The 27,987-nt window shown below is 43.4% G+C and overlaps 2 protein-coding genes across 6 annotated transcripts; one reads left to right on the top strand and one right to left on the bottom strand.

Moving 5' to 3' along the window:
- Positions 1 to 5,799: 5,799 nt before the first annotated feature.
- RPL15 (ribosomal protein L15) lies at positions 5,800 to 8,470 on the bottom strand. 4 transcript variants are annotated; one of them, XM_053599144.1, is made up of 4 exons: positions 8,344 to 8,470; positions 7,470 to 7,651; positions 6,988 to 7,124; positions 5,800 to 6,157 (listed from the first exon to the last, which is right to left on the bottom strand). In XM_053599144.1, the coding sequence occupies exons 2-4, from the start codon at positions 7,639 to 7,641 to the stop codon at positions 5,852 to 5,854; spliced, it is 615 nt and encodes a 204-aa protein (XP_053455119.1). In that variant the 5' UTR covers positions 7,642 to 7,651; positions 8,344 to 8,470; the 3' UTR covers positions 5,800 to 5,851. The 4 variants fall into 4 exon arrangements, with proteins under 4 accessions (XP_053455119.1, XP_053455122.1, XP_053455121.1 ...); XM_053599147.1 differs by lacking the exon at positions 8,344 to 8,470 and adding an exon at positions 8,228 to 8,246; XM_053599146.1 differs by lacking the exon at positions 8,344 to 8,470 and adding an exon at positions 8,210 to 8,228.
- Positions 8,471 to 8,506: 36 nt separating this feature from the next.
- Positions 8,507 to 27,688, top strand: NKIRAS1 (NFKB inhibitor interacting Ras like 1). 2 transcript variants are annotated; one of them, XM_053599149.1, is made up of 4 exons: positions 8,507 to 8,752; positions 16,733 to 16,843; positions 18,058 to 18,299; positions 25,540 to 27,687. In XM_053599149.1, the coding sequence occupies exons 2-4, from the start codon at positions 16,750 to 16,752 to the stop codon at positions 25,780 to 25,782; spliced, it is 579 nt and encodes a 192-aa protein (XP_053455124.1). In that variant the 5' UTR covers positions 8,507 to 8,752; positions 16,733 to 16,749; the 3' UTR covers positions 25,783 to 27,687. The 2 variants fall into 2 exon arrangements, with proteins under 2 accessions (XP_053455124.1, XP_053455125.1); XM_053599150.1 differs by lacking the exon at positions 8,507 to 8,752 and adding an exon at positions 12,720 to 12,840 and having other exon boundaries at positions 25,540 to 27,688.
- Positions 27,689 to 27,987: the final 299 nt, after the last annotated feature.

Genomic DNA, 27,987 nt, shown 5'->3' with positions numbered 1-27,987 from the left:
GCCAAACTGAAGCTAATGGAAGCTAAAACTATTTTACTAAAATTCTTTTTAGATCAAAATGTTTATTCTTAGAAAGGTCTTATAGCTAGCCGGGCGTTGTGGCGGGCGCCTGTAGTCCCAGCTATTCAGGAGGCTGAGGCAAGAGAATCGCTTGAGCCCAGGAGTTGGAGGTTGCTATGAGCAATTCCTTCTTTTATAGTTCAAATGCTGGAAATTCTTGTCAAAACTAATACCCGATATTATACTGACAAAGGAAGTGATAATTATACACCTGAAAAACTATAACAACAAATACTATCCTTTTTATTATTATTTTTTAACAACTACTATTCTGGATATGAAATCTATACAGCAAATATTTGTTATGGTAAAACCAGACTTCAGATGCCTCATCTTCATCTTCTGGAAAATGCCACAAAAAATTAAAAAATAATTTCATGGGTCTAAATCAGCACTTTACAATAGAACTCTCTGTGATGATCAAAATGTTTTCTGTGGGCCAAGCGCAATGGCTCATGACTGCAATCCTAGCATTCTGAGACTCCAAGGGGGGTAGATTGCTTAAACTCAGGAGTTTGAGACTAGGCTGAGCAATAGTGAGACCTCATGTCTACGAAAAACAGAAAAACTGAGGCAAGCGGATCGCTTGAGCTCAAGAACTTGCCGTTGCTGTGTTCTATAATGCCACAGCACTCTAGTCAGGGTGCCAAAGTCTTAAAAAAAAATGTTTTCTATGCTGCTCGATGTGATAGCCAGTATGCCTACTGGGCCTTTGAAATGTATAGTGTTCCTTGGTTGTCTAGTGGCTAAGAAGAAAGAAAAGAAAAATGGAATGCATAGTGTGACTTTTAATCCTATTTAAATAATCATAGGTGGCTAGTGGCCATAGCTGTTTATTAAATAGCACAAATCTAAAGTATTTTCCAGTGAATATTTATATGGTATCAAGAAAGAAGCTTTCACATAATAAAGGACCAGATGAACTGAGTATAGAATTGTGCAGGTAACCATATTTTGTCAAGTGCAATCAACTCAATGGGGTTGTGTTATCTATAAAGAATTTTTTTTTTTTTTTCATTTTTTTTGTAGAGACAGAGTCTCACCTTATCGCCCTTGGTAGAGTGCCGTGGCGTCACACAGCTCACAGCAACCTCCAGCTCTGGGGCTTATGTGATTCTCTTGCCTCAGCCTCCCCAGTAGCTGGGACTACAGGCGCCCGCCACAACGCCCGGCTAATTTTTGGTTGCAGTTTGGCCGGGGCTGGGTTTGAACCCGCCACCCTCGGCATATGGGGCCAGCGCCCTACTCACTGAGCCACAGGCGCCACCCTCTATAAAGAATTTTAAAACAACAAAAATAAGTTAAAGTATATGTTTTTATTATCATCATATCTTGGCAATTCTAGGCAATATCAGTGGTAAAATATTCTCTCTACCATTGCGGAGCACTGGTTCCTGCTCTCCACGGGATACACCAACTGTTCTTCACAAAACCTCCAGAATGTACAAAGAAAAAATAAATCAAATAGATTATAGTGTATATGGTAGCTGTTAGAGCTGTTCACAAATAAGGTACCCTTTGAACTCAGGCATAGCCATGGATTTACTTTGGGCAACCCTTGAGCAGCAGCTCACCATGCTCTCTGCCATGGCCATGGGCAATATTCCAGATCATATCTACCTTAACAACCTGGTTTCTAGAGTGAGGAATGTGACCAATCCTCAATAAACATGGTGTATGAGCAAGAAATACTTATTAATATCTTTTTTTATTTTGAGATGCAGTCTCAAGCTCTTGTCCTGGGTAGAGTGCCATGGTGTCATCATAGCTTACAGCAACCTCCAACTCTTGGGCTCAAGTGATCCTCTTGCCTCAGTTTATTTTATTTTTAGTAGAGATAGGGTCTCACTCTTGCTCAGGCTGATCTCCAACTCGTGAGCTCAAGCAATCCACCCACCTCGACCTCCCAGAGTGCTAGGATTATAGGCATAAGCACCTGGGCTATTATTATTATTATTATTTTGAGATAGAATCTCGCTCTGTCACCCTGGGTAGAGTGCTGTGGTGTCATAGCTCACAGCAACTTCAAACTCCTGAGTTCAAGTGATCCTCTTGCCTCAGCCTCCCAAGTACTTGGGACTACAGGTGCCCATCACAACACTAGGCTAATTTTTCTATTTTTTAGTAAAGAAGGGGTCTCACTCTTGCTCAGACTGTTTTGGAACTCCTGAGCTCAGGGGATCTACCCACCTTGGCCTCCCAGAGTTGTAGGATTACACGTGTGAGCTACTAAACCCAACCCCATTTTTGTACTTCTTTCCTTCTTTCTCTCTCTCTCTCTCCTTCCCTCCCTCTGTTCCTTCCTTCCTTCCTTTCTTTCTCATTTTTGAGACAGAGTCTCACTATGTCACCCTCGGTAGAGGCTGCAGTGTCACAGCTCACAGCAACCTCTAACTCTTGGGCTTAAGCGATTCTCTAGCCTCAGCCTCCCAAGTAACTGGGACTACAGGTGCCCGCCACAACACCCCGCTATTTTTTTGTTGCAGTTATCATTGTTGTTTAGCAGGCCTGGGCCGGTTCAAACCTGCCAGCCCCGGTGTATGTGGCCAGTACCCTAACCACTGAACACTACAGGTGCTGAGCCTATTTTTATTTTTTTAAAGATTGGGCCACTACCTTCCAATTCATTAATACGGCATGGCATATAAGTGAGGAGGTATTCCTTTATAGAAAAAAAGGACAAGGCCAGACACAGTGGCTCACACTTGTAATCCTAGCACTTGGGAGGCTGAGGTGGGTGAATTGCCTGAGCTCACAGGATAGAGACCAGCCTGAACCAGAGAAACCTCATCTCTAAAAGTAGCCAGGCATTATGATCCATGCCTGTAGTCCCAGTTACTCGGGAGGCTGAGACAAGAGAATTGCTTGAACCCTAGAGTTTGAGGTTGCTGTGAGCTATGACATCATAGCACTTTATGGAGGTTGACAAGTGAGACTCTGTCTCAAAATAAATAAATAAATAAATAAATAAATAAAATAAAGGATAATAATAGAATATCACTGGAAAGCAAACACCACAGGTTACTGTAGGCTTGGCACCACATACCTTAGTCAGTAGGGTGCTGGCCACATACACAGAGGCAAGCAGGTTCAAACCCAGCCCCAGCATGCTAAACAACGACAACTGCAACAAAAAAATAGCCAGATGTTGTGCCAGGCGCCTGTAGTCACAGCTACTCAGGAGGCTGAGGCAAGAGAATTGCTTAAGCCCAAGAGTTGAAGGTTGCTGTGAGCTGTGATGTCACAGCACCATGGAGGGTGAAAAGTGAGACTCTGTCTTTTTAAAAGAAGAAAAGTCACTGTAAAGCAAACATAAAAGACTCTTTTTTCTTTTCTTTTTTCTTGAGAAAGAGTCCCTGTTGCTTCAGGCTACTGTGCTGTGGCATTAGAGTAACTCACAGCAACCTCAAACTCCTGGGCTCAAGTGATCCTCCTGCCTGTGTGTGGTTGGAGAATACTGAATTAAAGTATTAGGTAGAGAGACTAGTGTGTTTGAGGAACAGCAAGGAGGTTGGGATGAGTGGGGATAGCAGTGAGACATGAGGTCACATGGTTAAGAGAGGGGATCATGGATGTATTATAAGGACTTCGATTTCCAGCACAGGAATTCCATGATCATTAAGAAGACACCGCGCTCCGTCCCTCACTACCATCACAGCTGCATGTAGAGATAAAATCGCAGGGTAGCAAGAACAGGAACAAGCCCTTCTTATAAACGTATCATCCTGACCTTTGGCCTGAGCCTTCCCTCATTAGCATCTGGAAGTTTCAGATAAAAAACTTCAGGCCAGGGGTGGCATATGTGGCTCAAGGAGTAGGGTACCGGGCCCATATACCAGGGGTGGTGGGTTCAATCCTGGCCCTGGCCAAAACTATAAAAAAGCAAAACGGAAACTTCAGACCAGTCTTGAATTCCTCAGGCTCAAGAAATCTTTCAGCCTCAGCCTCCTAAAGTGCTGGGATTCCACACATGAGCCACTATGACTGGTGAAAATGTTTTTCTAACTTACATAATAACCAAACAGAACTCTTTTAAAGACTACTAATCTATTTTCCCTCAAATTACGTTAACTATTCCTACCAACACATTTTGATACCTTTTTGCATGTTAAGGTATTTGGTTTAAAGTGTATCATTAGCACTGGAAGCTGAAGAAAGATAACAGAAAACCCATTTGTTTTAGTTTAATAAACATTTATTCCTTTAGTTGAACAACTTCTACACAAAATCAAAATGTATGGAATGTATAGTATGCCATTTTTTGAGTAGAAAGCTATTTAGGTCTTAGGTCTCAAGAAGTTATATATCGAAGCAGTACCCTGAACCCCATAAATGCATCAATGTACAAAGTTACGATTTAATAAAAAATTTAAAAAAAAAAAGTTGTATGAGCTTACTATGAATATTTTCTGGAAACCAATTAACTGAGCCTTTGGAAACCCCTAAAGAACATAGGTGAAAAATTGGCTCAGAAAAACCAATTTTGAAATCAAACTACTAAATCAGCAAACTGATAATATGGATGAAATGGAGAAATTCCACTTTTATTTCCTTAACACTCAAACATACCCTGGGGAACATTATCCTAGAAGACGTGAAACATTAATACAACAAATGTGGTAGGATGTTTAAAATGAAGGTGAGCATACAATGGCCTAATTTTGCAAAATGCTATGGATACTTAGTGTGATTTGAGCAGGGAGGAGAAAAATAACTGTAGATGTGTAAGGTTAGATCAAAGACCATTAACTTATATGGATACCAACTATGACTTTTCCCTGGAACCGTAAAGAATGGGTTGATTCAAGATGATTTATTACACTCATTGCCCAGAGAAAAGGTACTTTTAAGCAGCCATCTATACCTTTACCTCTAATATGGCTGTGGGGGATTCATAATGGTCACAAATTAATGTTACAGGCTTTTAAAAATCTTGCTTAAAAAATAACTTCAATTAAAAAAAAAAAACTTCAATTTTCTAACCTCACACTTGAAAAGTATTTTTTTAATGGCCACTAGCTTAGTAGCTTCCCACCATAGCACTGATTTTACTAGCTTACAAACTTAAGGTTAGTAATTCTTATTTGCTTAACATTCAATTCTATCAGTTTCAAAATACAGTGTAAATACCACTACTATACCACTACTACTATGTATATAATTCAGGACTCTAGATTTCAGGGAGCTATAAGATTGAATCAGGAACAGTTTTCATTTCCTATGTTAACTTAAATGGTACAGTGGAGAGTGAGGCAATTTTGTTTTTGTCCAGATAGGTCTCATTTGTTAAAAGCCTCTTGAAGTAAGTTTATTCAGTTCTGCAAAATGGTGGCATTTTGGGAACTTTTGGAGAAACGGTCACGCAAATCTCCAAACAAAACCCAATTTAAAATATTTGTTTGCCAAACTCCAGCCACCTGAAAGTAAACCAGCAGAGCATTGCCATCACCCCAGTCAAGCTGTAGGTTTCACCACATGCACCAAACAAATCTACAGGGTAGTTTCAGCACTCCTCTTTTCAAGAAATTTATTTTACACCTATTATACCATACATCATGTTTTAAACACTGACATTTAACTCCCTAATAAGATAAAGCAATGACAAAAAAGTTTATCTTATTAGAAACAAGATACACCATTACGTACTGTCTTCAAACATTATTGCACTTAATTTGACAAAGCATTCATGAGACAATCTGCAGACTAGTTTAACAGACAAATAACACCTTTAAGCAGACATGACTGTCCTAAATTGTTTATTAGGTTATGAATTTTACAAACATTACTTATATTAGCGGTAACGGTGGAGCTGGAGAGTATTGCGTCTTCTCCAAGCTGCACGGCGGGAACCACCAATAGTGTGGTGGAACTTATGGCCCTTTCCAAGGCCACGGCTCTTCCGGCCAGCAGATGTCAGCCCACGCATCTCCCTGTGCTTGTGGACTGGTTTGGTGATCCACTGGGTGTCAGGATTTCTTCTGATAGCTTTATGGAATGGATCAATGAGGATAACCTCAAAAAATTTGTACGTTGAATCTTCACCAACCCAGTAAGAATTCAGGACTCTTAGAGCCCCACAGTGGCGTCCAGCTCGCTCCTAGAGTGAGAAAAAAGGTTTAAGGTCAGCTCCCACCTTGTCTATAGCAACAAATTAAAATTCTAACTGTAATTCTAGTTCACCACTAGACAAGAGACTGAGGCTGCTTACTTAGCTATTCAAGTAGTTACTATGCAGCTCCCACTAGAAATTGGCATCATTAAATGAGATGACCTAGATTTGCTAAAATAACACATAAACGTACCTGGATGGAAATACATTATTCCTTTGTATTACTCCCTCCCTAAGACACAAATATGTTAATATCTGACAAACAAAATTTAGGACTTGGGGACCTGTCCTTTCTATCTCAACTGAGAAATCTGCAAACTTTTCCATAAAAGTCTTAAAAAATATTACACATTTTGGGCTCTACAAGACTTTTCACAATGTTTTCCTTTGCCTCTTTTAAAAAAAGAATTTTTTTTAGCTCATGGAGAGACCAGCCATAGTCTGCCAATTGCCACATCAGAACACAGCTCTATTTACTAACTCAAGATATTCTGTAACTGACTGCAGAAACTTAGCAGCACACATAAAGGCAGCTTCTACAAATTCAGGGCAATGTGCTGCGACAGTTTACTCTTCTTCAAAAGTTTAAGTTCCACAAGTTTATACTAACTGTAACATACAGTGTATCAAAATACATACACACGCAGATTATTAACAAAGACCACCACAAAGTCTTTGACAGCAACTCCTCTAAGATTAGTAAAGCAAAAATCCATTTACCCTAATTTATACACATAAGGTTCACCTAGGTACTAAAATCCCTCCCTTCCACTACCCCTGAGAAGTAAACAACACAACTTCTACTCAAAACCATTTACCTCAGCAACAGACTGCAGGCTTCGAGCAAACTTTAGCTGGTTAACACCATGATGCACAGGCTTGCCATAGGTTGCACCCTTAGGAACTGGGCGCTTGCGGCCACCACGGCGCACACGAATCCTGTATATGACATAACCTATACAAACCAAAAAAAGTAGTTATCTTGGGGGAACAGTGTTGTGTATGACAAAGAGAGGGGGTAAAGGGGCAGAGCAGTAAAGTGTTAAGGGGGTGTATCAGCCAAACCTAAGGTGGCAAGAGGACAGTGCAGTAAAGTGGGAGGGGGTGTGGTGTGAGTGTTGTCTGGTGTTAAGAGGAAAACAGGGGTATATGTGTTAGAGCGATAGAGAGGGTCACAATTGTCATGTTAAACAGTATGTTGCTAACACTATTCTGCTAAAGCCCCATGTAAAGAAAGACAGCTTTTAGCTATTCTTGAATATAACCGTATCCAAGCATCCACGCCAGGAGACGTGTGTACCTTGCTTAGCCTTGTATCCCAGTCTGCGCGCTTTATCCGGCCGGGTGGGGCGGGGAGCCCTGTGGAGCGCAGAGAGCTGGCGGTACTGCCAGCAGCGGACCCTCAGAAGAAAGCGCATCACATCAGACTGCTTCTTCCTCCACAGCTCCTGGATGTACTTGTATGCACCCATCTTGGCTCACCTTTGATAGAAAACTGGCTGTTATTAAAGGATAATGAGAAAGGATAATGGACCGACCCCGTACATCATAGTCCCCCATCAATCTCAAGGAAACCGCTGGGAATGAAAATGGCTCTGCACCCATTGCAGAGAAAAGATGGCCCAACCCCCCAGTGCCCACCAACAGCGGTGTTCAGTCACCTCCGCAACCCCACCGCAGGGAAGCGCTCAGCACATTTTTATTGCACGAATGAGCGGATGAGACTTGAACACCCAGAGGGCGGGTGGCTGCGGCAGACGGCGTCCACAAGGGCCCGGCCTGCCAAGCGGATGTCGCCAATCCTACAAGGGAAGGTGCTGCCGCCGAGGGTTAATTCTCAAGGGGTGGGGGGGAAAAACCCTTAACCCCTACCCCTTCCCACACCACACCACCAGCCGGTCTCGCTTTAGGTTACCCTAGGCCTAACCTCCCACCCATCAGCCCTACGTCTCCTTCAGGTTCCAGGCCCAGATCGAATTCGCGCCGCCATCACTTCTTCCCCCAACCCGCCCTGGGGCCGCCTCTCCACGCCATCGCTACCCCGCATCCGGACTGAACTCTATCCGCACAGGAGGCAGGAGTAGCTTCGAGGACACAGGGTCACTGGGTCTGGATGGCTAAGGCGGAGGGTGATCAGAGACGGATGGAGAGGAAAGATCCCCGACACAGCCTACCTGATGGCTGCCGCCAGACGGAAAGGAACGGACCTTTCTCCCACAATCCCTTTTGGGCTCCTCCCCCACCTCAGCGAGCCTCCTTCCGGTGGAAAGCTGCAGCTGCCCCAGAGCCTCACGGGACATGTAGTTCCGGTGAGCACGGTGGGCGGTGTCCAGCCCGGTTGGGCGCAGCCTCTCCTATTGTCCCGCCCCTCGCGCCGCTGCATTCTAGCCTGAGCCGCCGCGGCATCTCTGCGGGCGGGTGGGAGAGTTGGTGCTGAGCCCCCGGCAGGCTAGCGAGCGTCCACACTTGTCCTACCACGCGAGCCGGCTAGTTGGGAGCCAGGCTCCAAAGTCGGCGGCCGCGAACAGCGGTGGAGCCGTGCAGCCTGCGCGCCGCTGTCACCGGGGTCTGAGGAGGGTACAGGTTTGTGTCACGCGACGTCGGCTCTTCACTTGAGTTCGTTGCGGATCCCACCAAGCAGCGCTTTCCCCTTCCGTCTTCCCGAAATCTGGGCCCGGCACGGCGCTGACGGACCCCGCGACGCCGGCCCCCGGACCCCACGGAAGGCCTGCGCGGAGCCAGAGCTTCGCGGGTGGGAGGCAGCGCACAGCGTCCCTGGCGCCCCCTCCGAGGAATTTTGCCCTAAAGCGGGCGGCTCCGCGCTTTCATTTGCGCTCTTGTCCTGCGTACAAATTTGGTCCCAGATTTGCGAACGTTAAGAACCGTAATATTTTTAGAAAAGGAAAATATTTATTTGCCAAGCCTGTTTGTCAGGTACAAATGTTTTGGGAAGAAATGCCGAGAAAATGCTGGCATTTTACGTTGCGATCTTTATTGAGAAATAGTTTGCTGGATTTTTTTTTGTGTGTGTGTGTGTGTCTCCAGAATATTTTCATTTTCATTCATTCATTCATTCATTTTGAGACAGAGTGTCACCATGTCGCCCTCGGTAGAGTGCCGTAGCGTCACAGCTCACAGCAACCTTAAGCTCTTGGGCTTAAGGGATCCTCTTGCCTCAGCCTCCCGAGTAGCTGGGACTACAGGCGCCCGCCACAACGCCCGGCTATTTTTTTGTTGTAGTTGTCATTGTTGTTTGGCAGGCCAGGGCTGGGTTCCAACCTGCCAGTTCTGTTGTACGTGGCTGGCACCCTAGGCGCTGAGCTACAGGCGCCGAGCCAATATTTTTATTTTTAAAACCATCATAGTTTTAATTCCCTTCCAAATCTACGTTTAAATGTGGCCATGGTTAAGACAATCATATTTACCTTGTAAATTATTAGCAGTTTTGGTCTTTTTCCCTCTACTTCATATTTACCTTAAAAAAGAAAAATCACAGCATTATCCTTGTGAAAGTCCTCAACTGGTTCATTGATTCATTCAACAGCTATTTATCAAGTTCCTATTATGTGCCAGGCACTGTTCTGGCTGCTGGGGATGCAGCAGCAAAGAACTAAGAAATTCTAGTTTTCTTGAAAAGGGGCAATAAACATAGGTAAGGTATGTATCACGTTTGGTGATAAATGCTGAGGAAAAACATAAAGGGTAAGGAGAAGAAAGGGAATGTTAGTGCAAAATTGTATAGATTGTTCAGGGTAAGCCTTCTTGAAAAGGTTAATATTTAAGAAAAGACTTCAAGGATAAGAGCCTGTGGATGGGGGTGGGAAGTCCATTCAGGCATAGGAAAAGCGCCAAGCCTGGTGCATACCAAGATTAATAGAGAAACAACAGTAGGGAAACTCTGTGGCTGGAATCCACCATAAGGTAAGGTAGGGAATGATGTTAGGGAGGTGAAGGTTCTTACATGGGTGTTGGATTTCAAAGTGTCTGACATTGGAAACCGTTGGAAGATTTTGAGCAGAAGGGTGAGTTCATGTGCCTTATATTATAGTAATCATCAGCCCCATACCAATGGGAGGGTTTGTCCAAGAACATGAGAAAAGAAGGGTCCCTGCCTACCCCATTGGCAGGCAACTGTTTTTCTTTTCTTTTTGCATTTTTTTTTTTTTTTTTGTGGTTTTTGGCCAGGGCTGCATTGAACCCGCCACTTCTGGCATATGGGCTGGTGCCCTACTCCTTTGAGCATCCAACTGTTTTAAGAAGTAATTTGACCATACTCAGTGGTTCACACTTGTAAACCTAGTACTCTGGAAGGCTGAGAGAGGTGGATTGCCTGAACTCACACATTCCAGACCAGCCTGAGCCAGAGTGAGACCTCATCTCTAAAAATTGCCAGGTGGGTGGCACTTGTGGCTCAAGGAGTAGGATGCTGATCCCATATGCCGGAGGCAGTGGGTTCATACCCGGCCCCGGCCAACTGCAACAACAATAAAAACAAATAAATAATATTATCTTTCTTAAAATAAATAATAAATAAAAATTGCCAGGTGTAGGCTCGGCACCTGTAGTTCAAGCAGCTAGGGCGCTAGCCACATACACTGGAGCTGGCTGGTTCACATCCAGCCCAGGCCCACCAAACAACAATGACAAATATAACAAAAAATAGCCAGGCGTTGTGGCGAGCTACTTACGAGGCTGAGGCAAGAGGATCATTTAAGCCCAAGAATTTGAGGTTGCTATGAGCTGTGATGCCATGGCACTCTACCCAGGGCACAGCTTGAGGAAAAAAAAATTGCTGGGTGTTGTGGCAGGCACCTGTACAAGTCCCAGCAACTTGGGCAGCTGAATCAGGAGAATCGCTTGAGCCCAAGAGCTCACGCCACCGCACTCTACTAAGGAACTTGGAAGAAGTAACTTGGATTGTTTCTTTGAAGCTAAAAGGAAACAAAAGGTGGAAGCAGAGAGACTAGTTAGGAGATTATATTATTATTATGTTTTTTTTTTTTTTTTGAGACAGCCTCAAGCTGTCACCCTGCGTAGAGTGCTGTAGCATCACAGCTCACAGCAACCTCAGACTCTAGTCTTAAGCGATTCTCTTGCCTCAGGCTCCCAAGTAGCTGGGACTACAAGTGCCCACCACAACGCCTGGCTGTTTTTTGGTTGCAGTTGTCATTGTTTAGCAGGCTCGAACCCAGCAGCTTTGGTGTATGTGGGTGATGCCCTACTCACTTGGTGCTACAGGCACCAAGCCAGCTCAGGCTAGTTTTGAACTCTTGAGTTCACCTCAGCCTCCCAGAGTGGTAGGATTACTAAAACTTAGATTTAATTAAGAGGCTTGGTCACTCCCAGGATCTGTTCATACAATTCAGTGCCCATTTAGGGTACTATAGATGACTACATTTTTATATTTGGAGGGAACTGATATACACTTACTGTGTTAGGGGATTATGAAATATTATAATGCTTATATATCTAAACTTTAAGTAATTTTTATTTGTAAATCTGAATATATCTAAGCATGAGAACCACTTCCTTATATGTGAGTCCCTGCTGTAGAAATCATATGTAGAAAAAAGGTAGTTTTGTATGTATGTTGTAATGTTATTCATTTAAAATGTTACATTAATTTTTTAAGACCTCATATTTTTGTGCGGTGCCTGTGGCTCAGTGGGTAGGACACCAGTCCCATATACCGAGGGTGGCGGGTTCAAACCTGGCCCCAGCCAAACTGCAACAAAAAATAGCTGGGTGTGTGGCTGGTGCCTGTAGTCCCATTTACTTGGGAGGCTGAGACAAGAGAATGGCCTAAGCCCAGGGGTTATAGGTTGCTGTGAGATGTGATGCCATGGCACTCTACCAAGGATGATAAAAGACTCTTTTTTTTTTGAGATAGGGGCTTGCTCTGATGTCCACACTAGAATGCAGTGGCATCATCATAACTCACCGTAGCCTCATAACTCCTAGGCTCAAGCCACCCTCCTGCCTCAGCCTATAGCTGGGACTACAGACACACCACTGTGCCGGCTAATTTTTCTGTTTTGTAGAAATGGGGGTCTCACTATTGCTTAAACTAGAGAATTCATACTTTTTAATTGATGGTAGCAGGTCTCTAATCTACTTTATTTAATATTATTATTTCCCATTTGGAAGACAACCAGGAACCTGGAGTACTTCAGCTACTTCTATTAATCACACTTACTCTTTCATCTTTGTTTTCCTTTTGATAGTTTGAAATATTTAACAGGGTCTATTTTATCTCTGCTTTTCCTGTCTAAAGAAATCTTTGGCTAGCATTTTGAGCTATGTCTATTCAGTTACTTTTACTCTTGTTCTTTTTTTTTTAATTACTTTTACTCTTTTTCCTTGATGAAGACTTCTCTGGCAGTATTGAAAGGAGCTCCTCCAACTTAACTTATACACACATAGAAATAAAATTAGTTTTATATAAATAACAAAATATAAATTTTTAAAAAAGTTTATCTGTTAATTGTACTATCACTAAGTGATCAAAGTACCATTGTAGTGTACCAGTTTTTATTTATGTTTTCAGAGACAGGGTTTTTTCTCTGTCACCCAGGGTGGAGTGCAGTGGTGATCACACCTCATCGAAGCTTCTGAACTCCTGGGCTCAAGTGATCCTCCTGGTTCAGCCTTCTGAGTGGCCAGGACTACAGGTGGGGCCATCACACCTAGCTAATTTTTCTTATTTTTTGTAGAGATGGGCTCTCACTGTGTTGTCAAGGCTGGTCTCAAACTCCTGGGCTCCTGTAATCCTTTAGCCTCCCAAAGTTCTGGGATTACAGTGTAAGCCACTGTGCCCAGCCGAGTGTGTCACTTTTTTTTTTTTTGAGACTCTCCCTTTGTCACCCTTGGTAGAGTACAGTGACATCATAGCTCACAGCAACCTCAAACTCCCGGGCCTAACTGATTCTCTTACTCAGCCTCCCAAGTAGCTGGGACTACAAGTGCCCTCCACAACACCCAGCTATTTTTAGAGACAGGTCTCGCTCTGGCCCAGGCTGGTCTCAAACCCATGAGTTCAGGTAATCTACCCACCTTGGCCTCCCAGAATGCTAGGATAACAGGCATGAGCTACAGCACCCGGCCCAAGTGTGCCACTTTTAAAGGGTATGTATTACATACGACTACTTCCAAAGACTCTTTAGAACATTTGATTTCTAAATTTCTCAAAGTTTTCTTGTTCTCAGCATTTTTACAGTTTGCTGTAGTCCTCAGCACTCATATTTGTTCCCTTGTATAGTGGATCTGTTGCTGTTAATCATTGGGTTTGTTTTTCTTTTTCTTTATGGCTGTGTGCTTCACTTGGGTACAGTGTGTGCTGTGCTGCTTTTTAGGCATTAAGGTTTTTTTTAAGATTGGCATTATGTGTGATAAAGGCTCATTTTTTTTTTTTTTTCACTTTGTCACCCTCAGTAGAGTACGGTGGCATCATAGCTCACAGTAACCTTCAACTCTTGGTCACAAGTGATTCTCTTGCATCAGCCTCCCAAGTAGCTGGGACTACAGGCTCCTGCCACAACATCTGACTATTTTTAGAGACAGGGTCTCGCTCTTGCTCAGGCTTGTTTTGAACCTGTGAGCTCAGGCAATCCATCTGCCTCGGCCTCCAAAAGAGTGCTAAGATTACAGATGTGAGCCACCTCAACTGTCCCAGGGCCATTTTTTTCAACTGAACAGGGGGAGGGGAGAGGGAAGTAAGGATTGCTATTTATTTTTTTATTTTTTTTAGTCATTCCTTCTTGATGGGCAGGGATTGATACTTAGAAATTCTACTAGGGCTAAAGACATTTGCAGAGGAAAGGGAATAATACAAAAATCAGAATTTAGATCCCAACCACAGTCTTTTCTGACAGAATTGTGCTGTGTGCCATTAATTTACCCATCTGCTGGCAGATTTATTTCTTTTTCAAACTCTTCTCACGTGCCTACACAGCAACTTCCTTTAAATTTTAATTATTATAAACCTTTTAAAAGAAAGAGTCAGTGGTATCATAACTTACAAGGAAATCACAATATGCAGAGAGAGTAGAATCCTATGATAAATGAAGTGACATTACTCGTAAACTCAGGTTATGTGTAGAAAACCCTTTAAAACAGGCCATAATAGCTGACATAGGAGATGCCATATCCTAAATGATCAATGCTCTATTCCTCAAAAAGTATAACTGAGAAAGGCCGTGTGACTACCAAAATCCATTCTCTCTCTCTTTTTTTTATTTTGAGAGTTTCACTTTGTCAACCTTGGTAGAATGCCATGGCGTCATAGCTCACAGCAACCTCAAACTCTTGGATTCAAGCGATCCTCTTGCCTCAGCCTCCGAAGTAGCTGAGACTACAGGTGCCCGCCACAATGCCCAGCTATTTTTAGAGACGAGGTCTCCCTGTGGCTCAGGCTGGTCTCAAACCTGTAAGCCCAGGCAATCCACCTGCCTCGGCCTCCCAAGTGCTGGGATTACAGGCATGAGCCACCACACCTAGCCCCCAAAATCCAATGTCTCACTCTCCTGAGAAAAAACTGACATTAGCATTAATAGCATTAATGTTTCTTTAAAAAAATCATGTCCCTGATCGGCGTCTGTGGCTCAAGGAGTAGGGTACCGGCTCCATATACCAGGGGTGGCGGGTTCAAGCCCCGCCCCAGCCAAAACTGCAAAAAAAAAAAAAAATGTCCACTTTCACCGAGTGGGGCGGCTCACACCTGTAATCCTAGCACTCCAGGAGGCCAAGCAAGTGCATCACCTGAGCTCAGGAGTTTGAGAGCAGCCTGAGCAAGAGTAAGACCCTGTCTCTAAAAATAGCTGGGCAACAGGGCGGCGCCTGTGGCTCAAAGGAGTAGGGTGCCCACCCCATATGCTGGAGGTGGCGGGTTCAAACCCAGCCCTGGCCAAAAACTGCAAAAAAATAGCTTGGCGTTGTCGTGGGTGCCTATAGTCTCAGCTACTTGGGAGGCTGAAGCAAGGAGGATCACTTGAACCCAAGAGTTTGAGGCTGCTGTGAACTATGATGCCCTAGCCCTCTACTAAGGTTGACAAAGTGAAACTCTGTTGCAAAAAAAAAAAATGTTCAGCACCTATAGTTTAAGCGGCTAGGGTGCCAGCCACATACAGCAGAGCTGGCAGGTTTGAATCCAGCCCAGGCCAGCTCGGCCTGCCAAACAGTGACAACTATAACCAAAAAGTAGCTGGGTGTTGTGGCAGGCACCTGTAGTCCCAGCTACAAGTAAGAGGCAAGAGCATCGCTTAAGACCAAGAGTTTGAGATTGCTGTGAGCTGTGACACTACAGAACTCTACCCAAGGAGACAGTTTGAGACTCTGTCTTAAAAAAACAAACAAACAGGGCGGCGCCTGTGGCTCAGTCGGTAAGGCGCCAGCCCCATATACCGAGGGTGACGGGTTCAAACCCGCCCCAGCCAAAGTGCAACCAAAAAATAGCTGGGCGTGGTGGTGGGCGCTTGTAGTCCCAGCTACTCAGGAGGCTGAGGCAAGAGAATTGCTTAAGCCCAGGAGTTGGAGGTTGCTGTGAGCTGTGTGAGGCCACGGCACTCTACCGAGGGCCATAAAGTGAGACTCTGTCTCTACAAAAAAAAAAAAATAAAACACGTCCATTCTCTACCTAAAAATTTTACCTTGCTGGGCACAGTGGTGCATATCCGTAGTCCCAGTTACTTGGGAGACTAAGGTGGGAGTTGAGCCCAGAAGTTCAAGTCCAGCCTAGGCAACATAAGACCTTCATTTCTTTAAAAAAAAAAAAAAATTGGGCGGCACCTGTGGCTCAGTGGGTAGGGCCCGGCCCCATATACCGAGGGTGGCAGGTTCAAACCTAGCCCTGGCCAAACTGCAACAAAAAAATGGTTGGTTGTTGTGGCAGGCGCCTGTAGTCCCAGGTACTCGGGAGGCTGAGGCAAGAGAATCGCCTAAGCCCAGGCATTGGAGGTTGTTGTGAGCTGTGTGACACTACAGCACTCTACTGAGGGTGATGAAGTGACTACAAAATAAATTATCTTCATTCCTTTATTTATACTTAAATGTTTATTTTTGCAGGTAAATATTGTTGAGTAACCATTCTTCTTAAAGGATTAATTTAATCTAAGTCTATTGCATTGCCATAGATTTAATCAATGTTGAAATTTTCTTTGTATAAAATGGATTTATTTTTTGAAAACAAACATGTACTCATTTGTATCCATTTGTTGTGTTTACGTAGATTATCTCTGTGAGGATTTATAAGAAACTGATAAACAGTGATTGCTGTAAGTGAGAAAATGGGAGACTGGCAAATGGGGTTTGGAAGGATACCAGGGGTCCTCAAACTGCGGCCGTGGGCCACATGAGGCCGTGTGATTGTATTTGTTCCCGTTTTGTTTTTGTACTTCAAAATAAGATATGTGCAGTGTGCATAAGAATTTGTTCATAGTTTGTTTTTTAAACTATAGTCGGGCCCTCCAATGGTTTGAGGGACAGTGAACTGGCCCTGTTTAAAAAGTTCGAGGACGCCTGAACCTTATTCTATATCTCCTTTTAATGACACTTCTATCTTCTCCACAGTGATATCGTGAGAGAAGATGGGAAAGGGCTGCAAGGTTGTGGTTTGTGGATTATTATCTGTTGGGAAAACTGCAATTTTGGAGCAGCTCCTTTATGGGAATCATACTATTGGTAAGATTTTTTTTCTTTCTAGTTTTGCTCTAGGCTCTGTGAACTATTAGGGTTTTTTTTTTTTTTTTTTTTTTTTTGAGCCAGAGCTCAAGCTGTCACCCTGGATAGAGTACCATGGCATCACAGCTCATAGTAACCTCCAACTCCTGGGCTTAAGCTACTCTCTTGCCTCAGCCTCCCAAGTAGCTGGGACTACAGGTGCCTGCCACAATGCCCGGCTATTTTTTGGTTGTAGTTGTCATTGTTTGGCAGGTCCGAGCTGGATTCAAACCTGCCAGCTCTAGTGTATGTGGCTGGAGCCTTAGCCACTTGAGCTACAGATGCCGAGCCTATTGGGGGTCTTTTGTTGTCATAATATACTAAAGATGGTTGATGATACACAAAAGTGAGGTGTAATTCAAAAGAACCAAAAGAGTCACAGAAGTCAAGAGTTTAAGAGGGGAAAATAAGGGTAGCGCCTGTGGCTCAGTGGTTAGGGTGCTGGCCCCATATACTGAGGGTGGCAGGTTCAAACCCGGCCCTGGCCAAATTGCAACAAAAAAAAAATAGCCGGGCGTTGTGGCGGGTGCCTGTAGTCCCAGCTACTCAGGAGGTTGAGGCAAGAGAATCGCCTAAGCCCAGGAGTTGAAGGTTGCTGTGAGCTGTGTGACGCCATGGCACTCTACTGAGGGCAATAAAGTGAGACTCTGTCTCTACAAAAAAAAAAAAAAAAAAAAAAGGAGAAAATAAGAGTACAGAAAAAAATATCTTGATGTTATTGAAATTTAAGAGTGCTTGCTATAAGTTATAACAGGTAAGAAAAGCTGGGCAAGGTGGCTCACACCTGTAATCTTAGCACTTTGGGAAGCCAAGGTCAGTGGATTGCTTGAGCTGATAAGAAACAGACATGGATATGTATTTCTTTGTATAAGATATATGTGGTTTCTTTTGTATTTATATAATGAATGGTGGACTAGGAGTCACAGAATCACTGACCTAAGAATTCACTGAGCCCAGGAGGTGGAGGCTATAGTGACACTGACTCAAAAAAATAAAAAGAACTTTGTTCATTTACTATAACAACTGATTTTCATTTTCAGTAAGTTCATAAATAGAAATGTGATTATTATATGTGATAAATAGGTAACCTAGAAAGCCAGCTTCTAAAAGACAAGAGGAAAATGCTGAACAATTGACATTGGCTTATCCAAAAAGTAATTTCTTTTTAATCCCAGGAATGGTAGACTGTGAAACAATGGAAGATGTCTATATGGCTTCAGTGGAAACAGATCGAGGAGTAAAGGAACAGTTACATCTTTATGACACCAGAGGCCTACAGGAAGGTGTGGAGCTGCCTAAGCATTATTTCTCATTTGCTGATGGCTTTGTTCTTGTGTACAGTGTGAATAACCTTGAATCCTTTCAAAGAGTGGAGCTTCTGAAAAAAGAAATTGATAAATTCAAAGACAAAAAAGAGGTTAGTGAGTATATTAAAAATGCCAAATGTAAATTATACCATTTAAATTACAGCACGAACTTTTGGGCAGTTTAAATATTGTAAAATCATTAAATTGTATTCTGAGTACCTATAAAAATGTCAAAATTTTTTTTTCTTAGCCTAGGAAATAATAGGACTGTATTTGACTTTTCTGCCTATTGCTTACTTGAATTTTAGTGATTCCACATCTTAAGTATTATTATTACATAGTTCATTGCATGTTGTTTGGGATCACTGTTTCCTTGGGCTTTTTATTCTTTCCTTGGCTAAATAAGCAAGATTATTGTCTTTAGCCTTACGAAAGAGAGAAGGAAACTTAATAACTATTAGATTCAACTCATTTACCACTTAAAAATAAGACCAGCATGCCTTACTGTGGTCTGTAAAGACTTAGATGACCTGGCTTATGCATATCTTTGTCTTTATCATTCTGCTCCTCTCTCAGTGACTACTTTCTTTCTTTCTTTTTTTTTTTTGAAACAAAGTCTCACTATGTCACTCTTGGTAGAGCACTATGGTATCACAGCTCACAGCAACCTCAAACTCTTGGGCTTAAGCAATTCTCTTGCCTCAGCCTCCCAAGTAGCTGGACTACAGGTGACCACCACAGCACCCAGCTAGTTTTTTGTTGTTGTCATTGTTTTTAGGAGGCCCGGACTGGGTTTGAACCTGCCATCCACCTAACCACTGAGCTAAGAGTGCCGAGTCAGCTCAGTGACTACATAATTTTATTCTTCTGTTAAGTCCTTCTCAATTGCTTATTTCCCAGCCTGCAACTCGTTTATCTCGAATCTTTCTCCAGATCTTCACTTGGCTGGCTCCTCATCACTTCATCTAGGGACCCATATAATATACTAGTTACACTGGCTACATGTTTTAACCTACATACATATGTGTGTGTAAGGGGGGAGGGTGTGTATAGACAGAGTTGTTTTTAAACTTTTTACTTTGAGAAAATTGTGGATTCACAATGTTTTAAGAATACTACAATGAGATCCTTTACCCAGTTTCCTTCAGTGCTGCCATCTTTAAAACTCTGAAATCATAACCAGGATATTTACATTGATTTAGTCAAGATGCAGAACATTTCCATTACCACAACAATCTCTCCTTACCCTTTACAGCCACCCCACTTCCCTTCCATCCCAGCCCCCTCCTTAATCCTTGCTAACCACTGATCTATTCTCCATTTTTTATGATTATACCATTTCAAGAGTATTATTACATAAATGGAATTATGTATGTGTAATCTTTTGGAATTGGCTTTAAAACTCAGCATAATTGGCTCAGTGGCTAGGGCTCCAGCCATATACACCAGAGCTGGTGGTTTCGAACCCAGCCTGGGCCTGCCAAACAACAGTGACAACTACAACAAAAAAATAGCCAAGTGTTGTGGCGGGCGCCTGTAGTCCCAGCTACTTGGGAGGCTGAGGCAAGAGAATCGCTTAAGCCCAGGAGTTTGAGGTGGCTGTGAGCTATGATGCCACAGCATTTAAGGGCGATATAGTGAGACTCTGTCTCCAAAAAAGAAAAGAAAAAAAAAAAAACCTCAGCATAATTCTCTGGAGATTCAGCCAAATTGTTGCATGTATCAATAGTTTATTCCTGGCCGGCCAGTGGCTCACACCTGTAATCCTAAAACTCTGGGAGGCCAAGGTGGGTGGATTGCCTGAGCTTGGGAGTTCGAGACCAGCCTAAGCAAGAGCAAGACCTTGTCTCTACTAAAAGAAATTGATATTTTAGGTGGAGTGCTCTAAAAACAGCCAAGGCTGAGGCAAGAGAACCGCTTAAGTCCAGGAGTTTGAGGTTGCTGTGAGCTATGATGCCAAGGCACTCTACCGAGGGTGACCAAAGTGAGTCTCTATCTCTAAAAAAAAAAAAAGTTTTATTTTTATTTTGAATACTTTGTGAATATATACAATTCACAAGTTTCCTTCAAAAGATATAAAACGGAAAGTAGTGACAGCTCCTCTCCTCTCTGTTTCCCATCTTGCCCACCTAAACAGATAAATGATACAATTTTTTTCTTGGGTATGCTCTAGATTCCCCTCTCTGCCCCTCAAAAATTGAAAGAATAGTTGAACACCCATATACTTGATACTTAAATCTTTGCTTGGCTACTTGACTTTTCTTGCCTCGGTTTCCTTTATCTATAAAATAAGGATAACAATACCTTCTTCATGTTATATTATAGGGATTTAAGACACATATTAACTCAGCAAATGCTTTTAAGAGACAGTACCACTTTGTCCCCCTGGGTAGAGTGCCATGGCGTCATAGCTCACAGCAACCTCAAATTCCTGGGTTCAAGCAATCCTCTTACCTCAGCCTCCTGACTACAGGCACCAACCACAAAACCCAGCTATTTTTTAGAGATGGGGGTCTCACTCTTGCTCAGACTGGTCTCAAAACTCCTCAGCTTGGCGGCGCCTGTGGCTCAGTGAGTAGGGCGCCGGCCCCATATGCCAAGGGTGGCGGGTTCAAACCCAGCCCCGGCCAAACTGCAACAAAAAAATAGCCGGGCGTTGTGGTGGGCGCCTGTAGTCCCAGCTACTTGGGAGGCTGAGGCAAGAGAATCGCGTAAGCCCAAGAGTTAGAGGTTGCTGTGAGCCGTGTGACGCCACGGCACTCTACCCGAGGGCGGTACAGTGAGACTCTGTCTCTACAAAAAAAAAACAACAACAACAACAACAAAAAAAACTCCTCAGCTTGGGCGGCACCTGTGACTCAATAGGTAGGGCGCCGGCCCCATATACCGAGGGTGGCAGGTTAAAGCCCGGCCCCTGCCGAACTGCAACAAAAAAATAGTCAGGTGTTATGGCTGGCGCTTGTAGTCCCAGCTACTCGGGAGGCTGAGGCAAGAGAATTGCCTAAGCCTAGGAGTTGGAGGTTGCTGTGAGCAGTGTGACGCCAGGGCACTCTACCAAGGGCCATAAAATGAGACTGTCTCTACAAAAAAAAAAAAAAAAGCTCCTAAGCTCAAGCAATCCACTAGCCTCAGTCTAGTCTCCCAGAGTGCGAGGAGTGCTGTACCTGGCCTCAGCAAATGCTGTGTACAGGCATTTTTGTAGGTGCAAAGAATGTGATAGAAAATAAGAGTCCCTCTCCCTATTTTGGGAAATGAATGGGGAGAGCTAATGAACAAATACGCATTATGAAGAATGAGGCTATGTAGAAAAGCAAAGCAGGATTGAATGAGGGCATTATTTTCTTTTTCTTTCTTTTTTTTTTTTTATTGTTGGGGATTCATTGAGGGTACAATAAGCCAGGTTACACTGATTGCAATTGTTAGGTAAAGTCCCTCTTGCAATCATGTCTTGCCCCCATAAAGTGTGACACACACCAAGGCCCCACCCCCCTCCCTCCGTCCCTCTTTCTGCTTCCCCCCCCATAACCTTAATTGTCAGTAATTGTCCTCATATCAAAATTGAGTACATAGGATGAGGGCATTATTTTCTATGGGGTGATCTGACAAGGTATTCCTGATAAGGTGACTTTTTTTTGAGACAGAGTCTCAAGCTGTCACCCTGGGTAGAGTGCTATGGCGTCATAGCTCATAGCAACCTCCAACTCCAGCCCTTTGATTTTTGTTATAAAAGGAGAACAGAGGAGCTGGAAAAGAATGTGGTGTAAAAAGTTTTATTTAGAAACTTGGAGTGGTATCCTATCCAGGTGAAAGAGGATGGGTTCTATAGCAGAGGGAAATGGCTTGGAATTTGGTAGGTTGTTGGATGTAGTAGAAGCATGTAAAGTTCTATTCTAATTGCTTGAGGGTTTTTTGGTTTTTTTGGAAACAAATTCTCACTCTGTTGTCCAGGCTAGAGTGCTGTGGCATGAGCCTGGCTCACAGCAACTTTAAATTCCTAGGTTCAGTGGTCCTCCTGTCTTACCCTCCAGAGTAGCTGGGACTATAGGAGCCATGGCTAGTTTTTCTATCTTGCTTTGCTCAGGCTGTTCTCAAAGTCCTGAGCTCAAGGGATCCATCCATCTCAGCCTCCTATAGAGTGCTAATAAGATTACAGGCATGAGCCACCACACCCGGCCATAATTGCTTAGTGAAATAGTGTGGTTATTGGGGAAAGAAGAGATGTTGGAGCTTGTAGAAAAGAGCCAAAATATGAAATGGAGAAAATGTATTTGCTGGAGACCACCAGCTCATTTGAGGTCAGTGGTATGAATTGGGACCAGCCAGTAGGGCTGTGTGTAGGCACACAGTCTGGCTCAGAGTTAAATGTAAACAAAGGAGGTGTTTTGCCAGGTGAATATGGTGGGATAATGAGGACACAGGAATGAAAAATAAGATGCATACAGAGAAACTGAGGACATGAGTGGGGTGGAAGGATAGTGATAAAGGCAGTAGGGCCAATGTGTCCTATGTCCTTGTGGCATTTAGAATTGTTGCAATTTGGAGTGTTAAGTATGACCAGGAAGGTAGAAGTGAGAGTGGGATGCTTGGAATTGAAGTCATAGATGGGAGTTACAATACATGCCAAGGTCTAGGATATAACCATGGGAGAGAAAGGCTGAGAAAAAGATAAGATCACTGGAGAAGTCAAGAAATGAGAGCAGAGGCCTGGCGCAGTGGCTCATGCCTGTAATCCAAGCACTCTAGGAGGCTGGGGCAGGCAGGTTGCCTGAGTTTGAGATCAACCTAAGCTAGTGACAATCCCCCCACCCCCCGCCTCTAAAAATAAGCTGGGGGTTGTGGCGGGCGCCTGTAATCCCAGCTACTTGGGAGGCTGAGGCAAGAGAATTGCTTGAGCCCAGGAGTCTAAGGTTGCTCTAAGCTGTGACACTATGGCACTCTACCAGGGGCAACAAAGTGAGACTCTGTCTAAAAAAAGAGAGGCCAGACCACTGGAACCATCATCAATTTATCTGGGGTGTCCAACCTGCGGTCTGCAGGCTGAATGCTGATCAGTGTCAAATATCACAAAAAGCATGCACAGACTTTTCTTTCTTGCTAATCATCTTTTGTTAGTGTCGGTGTATTTTTTTTCTTTTGAGGCAGAGTCTTACTATGTCGCCCTTAATAGAGTACTGTGGTGTCACAGCTCACAGCAACTTCAAACTCCTGGGCCCAAGCGATTCTCCTGCCTCAGCCCCCAAGTAGCTGGGACTATAGGCGCCACCACAATGCCCAGCCATAGAATGGGAATCTTTTTTTTTTGAGACAGACCCTCAAGCTGTCACCCTGGGCAGAGTGCCATGGCATCACAGCTCACAGAAACCTCCAATTTCTGGGCTCAGAGAGTCTCCTGCCTCCGCTTCCCAAGTAGCTGGGACTACAGATGCCTGCCACAATGCCCAGCTATTTTTTGGTTGCAGCCGTCATTGTGGTTTGGTGGGCCCAGGCTGGATTCAAACCCGCCAGCTCAGCTGTACGTGGCTGGCACCTTAGCCACTTGAGCCATAGGCACTGAGCCTGTCTGTGTATTTTTTATTGCACAGACTATCTCACTTTATCGCCCTGGGTAGAGTGCTGTGGCATCACACAGCTCACAGCAACCTCCAACTCTGGGGCCCAGGTTGATTCTCTTGCCTCAGTCTCCCAAGTAGCTGGGACTACAGGCACCTGGCACAAAGTCCAGCTATTTTTTTGTTGCAATTTGGCTGGTGCCAGGTTTGAACCCACCACCCTCGGTATATAGGGCCTACCCCCTGAGCCACAGGCACCGCCCCTATTGTATTTTTTTTGAGACAGTGTCTTCTGCTATTGCCTTGGGTAGAATACTGTGATGTCATCATAGCTCACAGCAACCTCAAACTCTTGGGCGGGCCCAAGAGATCCTCTTGCCTCAGCCTCCCAAGTAGCTGGGTCTATAGGCACCCACCACAATACCCAGCTGGTTTTTCCATTTTTAGTAGCGATGGAGTCTCACTCTTGCTTGGGCTGATCTTGAACTCCTGAGCTCAAGTGATCCACCTTCCTCAGTCTTCCAGAGTGCTGGGATTACAGGCATGAGCCATCACACCCAGCCAGTATTTAATGTGTGGCCCAAGACAACTCAGCAGGAAAAAAAAAAGTTTGGGCCCCTCTGATGGCTGGAGAAATCATTAGGAATTATGACCAGAGGGTGGGGAAGAGGTAGTTAGTAGGTAACGGCAGATTGGTAGCACCAGCCTTGCATAGGTGTTTCAAGAAAGGACACTGTTGGAGGCAACATTTGAGGCACAATGAAGACAACTTAACATTGCCCTCCTCCCCTTCCCAGTGGTAGTGGTAGGAGGGGAGTAGTGATGGGGAAAGCAGGACTGCAAGGCTGAACCAGGTTTCATCTGGGAAAGAGGGTTAAGGAACACTCAAAAGCAGAGGCATAGGAATGGAGGGGGGAATTTTGCTGATTTCTAGGGGGTAAAAACTAAGTTTCTGCAGTTGGGAGGAGAGAGATGGAGGTCAGAGTAGGAGGTACACATGAAGATGAAAATCTGGATGATGAAGATGGCAGTAGAACTTGAAGGGGACGGTCCCTGCTGTAATGGAGTACTGAGATTTACCAGGAAAGCCAGAGTTCTGGGGCCTACTCCTACATCTTGCCAGCAAGCTGTGGCCTTACCTGGAGCAGAGGGAATTCAACTTAAAGGCCAGAACAAACCCAGTAATGGCTTCAGGGTCTTATTAGTTCATTGCTGTTGTTCCTCAAAGGTGCCTCCTGACAATTCTTGCTGCCCTTTCTCCATTGCCACATCATCATCCTGTAGTTTACAGAAACAGTAATATTTCTTCTCCCCTCGACTGCTATGTTCTATTCACCTCAGTGTAAAAAGTTCCTCTTGGCCCATACATTCAATAGATACTAGTAGGCACTTTTCTGTAGTCTTGTGGAACTTAGGTCCTATGGGTACAGAACTCTCACAGCACTAATAATTTTATTTTTGAGGTTCTGTATTGCAAATCTATTAAACATCAAGTATGGCCAAACTGAAATACATACACATTGCACCATTATCTATCCTAGATTTAACTTCCTGTCTACTATTCATACCTGAATAGTAACTTCGCTTGCTAAATTTTTTTACAGTTAGCAACTGTAGAGCATCTGTATTTTTAATAAAAATGTACTGAGGTAAGAGTGAGATGTCCTACCATTCTGGTGACATCTAACAAATCAGTTTAATCAAAGAGTTTGTTAAATGGAAGTTTTCCTAATTTCTCCATTTTGCCTAGAAGAACTGATATTGACAAAGTACTATTATCTTTTTAAATGTTTTCTTTCAGGTAGCAATTGTTGTATTAGGAAACAAAATTGACCTTTCTGAGCAGAGACAAGTGGATGCTGAAGTGGCACAGCAATGGGCAAAAAGCGAGAAAGTGAGACTGTGGGAGGTAACTGTTACAGACCGGAAGACTCTGATTGAACCGTTCACGTTATTGGCCAGTAAACTTTCCCAACCTCAGAGCAAATCGAGCTTTCCTTTGCCTGGGAGGAAAAACAAAGGGAACTCTAGCTCTGAGAACTAAAAATATATAATTCCACAATTGTTGAATAGTGATTCCCTTTTAAGGGTTTGTGAACATGAAATAAGATTGATAATTAAAATAGGCGATTTCTGTCTACCTTTGTTCCCTAAAAAAATCCTTAAAGGAAGTACATGCATGTTAGAGGTTATGATTAAATTATTTGGGCTAAGTTTATTATTGCCTGATACATTTTCATTCTCATCTTTTGAAACCTGTCCCTGAAATTAGCACCTTTGTTATCTGTTGCACTTGTTGGAACATTAAAAGTTTGGTTAGTATGCAAATGCACCTATGTGTAACTTCTCCCCAACTGCAACCTGTTCAGAAGCTGTTATATTGTACTGAATACAAACTCCTTAGCTCAAAAATAATTGTTTGAAAAAGTTCATTGGTCATCTAATGTCTAGTATTATAAAACTTACTTTGTGTTCAAACTGGACTAAAAACACTGAACAATTTAAGTGCTAAGTAAGCTAAATTTTATGTCATGGAGAGTCTGTTAAATAAACCCAAACTTGTAAATTTGGTTTGCCCAAATTACAAAGTTTAGAATGACTTGTGGACCTAGGTGGTTTAAGTAGGCTCCTTACATTCAAAGGCCTTTTTTTTTTTTTTTCCAGTCAGACATTGATAAACTGGGGCAAACTGTTTCTTCTGTTTGAAAATGGCTAAGCACTTAAAGACAGTAAGGCTTTTATTTTCCAGAGGGAATACTGTATCTTCTGTAATAGCTTTCTAGATAACCTAGTCATGTGCAATAAAATTTATCATAAAAATATTGGGCTATGGGTGATCTTAACATTAGTTATCTGAGTTTATGCTATGGTTCTGTAAAGACTTTGGCAATATCTAAACAATGTGTCTAACTGTATTTAGGAAATTGATCATTTTCTTTCTTTTTTTGGAGACAGTCTCTCTGTTGCCCCAGGCTAGAATGCTGTGGCATAAGCCTGTCTCACAGTAATCTCAAACAGCTGGGTTCAAACACCTCTGCCTCAGCTTCCTGAGCACCTGGGACTACAGGTGCCTGTTACAATGCTTGGCTAATTTTTCTATTTTTAGTAGAGACTGCATCTTGCTGTTGCTCAGGCTGGTCTTGAACTCCTGAACTCAAGGAATCCTCCTGCTTTGGCCTTCCAGAGTGCTAGGCTTACAGCAGTGGACCACCACACCCAGCCCATTTTTGAAATCTTTGTAAGTTTCTTTTTTTTTTCCCCACCGCATTTTATTAGTTATTGTGTTAAGACACTTACACTCTACACTTAGTAAATTTAACATGGTGGGTTAGGTTATTTAACCTTTTAAAGACACCTCAAAATATATTCAGTTGTATAAAGCATCAATGTTAATATAAATAATAAAGTATACTTATTAAATGTGCATTATTGGCCAGGTGTGGTGGTTTAGGCCTGTAATCTTAGCACTCTGGGAGGATCCCATGAGGTCAAAAGCTGAAGTTTGATGGCTTGGTGGTTAGGGTGCCGGCCACATACACCAGGGTAGGCGGGTTCAGGGGCTGCCAAAGAATGACAACTGCAACAAAAAAATAGTTGGGCATTGTGGTGACCACCTGTAGTCCCAACTGCTTGGGAGGCTGAGGCAAGATTCTCTTAAGCCTAAGAGTTTGAAATTGCTATGAACTATGGTGCCACAGCATTCTATTGAGGATGACATAGTGAGACTCTGTCTATAAATAAATAAATATATAAATAAGAGCTGAAGTTTGAGACCAACCTGAGCTAGAGTAAGACTCCATCTCTACAGAAAAATAGCCAGGCATGGGGTGGCCTGTGCTTATAGTCCAGCTACTCATGAAGCTCAAGCAAGGAGGACTCCTTGAACTTAGGATGAGCTATGATGGTCCCACAGCACTTTAGGTATGGTAACAAAGCAAGAGTCTCTCTCCAAAAAATAATAATAAATATGCATTATTTTAGGTTGTTTTAGCAAAGATCTGGGTCCCCCCCCCCCTTTTCAGACAGTCTTATTTTGTCGTCCTCGGTAGAGTACCGTGGCATTACAGCCATAGCAACCTCTAGCTCTTGGGCTTAAGCGATTCTCTTGCCTCAGCCTCCCAAGTAGCTGGGACTACAGGCACCCACCACAACACCCAACTATTTTTTGGTTGTAGTTGTCATTGCTGTTTGGCAGGCCTGGGCTGGATTCGAACCCACCAACTCTGGTGTATGTGGCTGACACCCTCGC

This window comes from Nycticebus coucang, chromosome 8 (genome assembly GCF_027406575.1).
Source record: "Nycticebus coucang isolate mNycCou1 chromosome 8, mNycCou1.pri, whole genome shotgun sequence".
In the NCBI taxonomy this organism is placed as follows: Eukaryota; Metazoa; Chordata; class Mammalia; order Primates; family Lorisidae; genus Nycticebus; species Nycticebus coucang.
This window is presented reverse-complemented; position numbering and strand designations above follow the sequence as displayed.

Bases quoted from the DNA above. Each gene is read 5' to 3' on its own strand.
- RPL15 (XM_053599144.1), bottom strand. From the start codon at position 7,641: ATGGGTGCATACAAGTACATCCAGGAGCTGTGGAGGAAGAAGCAGTCT. The intron at 7,125-7,469 runs GTACACACGTCT...TGGTTTGTATAG, and splicing joins GGGATACAAGGCTAAGCAAG to GTTATGTCATATACAGGATT. The intron at 6,158-6,987 runs GTAAATGGTTTT...TTCTCACTCTAG, and splicing joins GCCTGCAGTCTGTTGCTGAG to GAGCGAGCTGGACGCCACTG.
- NKIRAS1 (XM_053599150.1), top strand. From the start codon at position 16,750: ATGGGAAAGGGCTGCAAGGTTGTGGTTTGTGGATTATTATCTGTTGGG. The intron at 16,844-18,057 runs GTAAGATTTTTT...TTTTAATCCCAG, and splicing joins TTATGGGAATCATACTATTG to GAATGGTAGACTGTGAAACA. The intron at 18,300-25,539 runs GTTAGTGAGTAT...GTTTTCTTTCAG, and splicing joins AATTCAAAGACAAAAAAGAG to GTAGCAATTGTTGTATTAGG.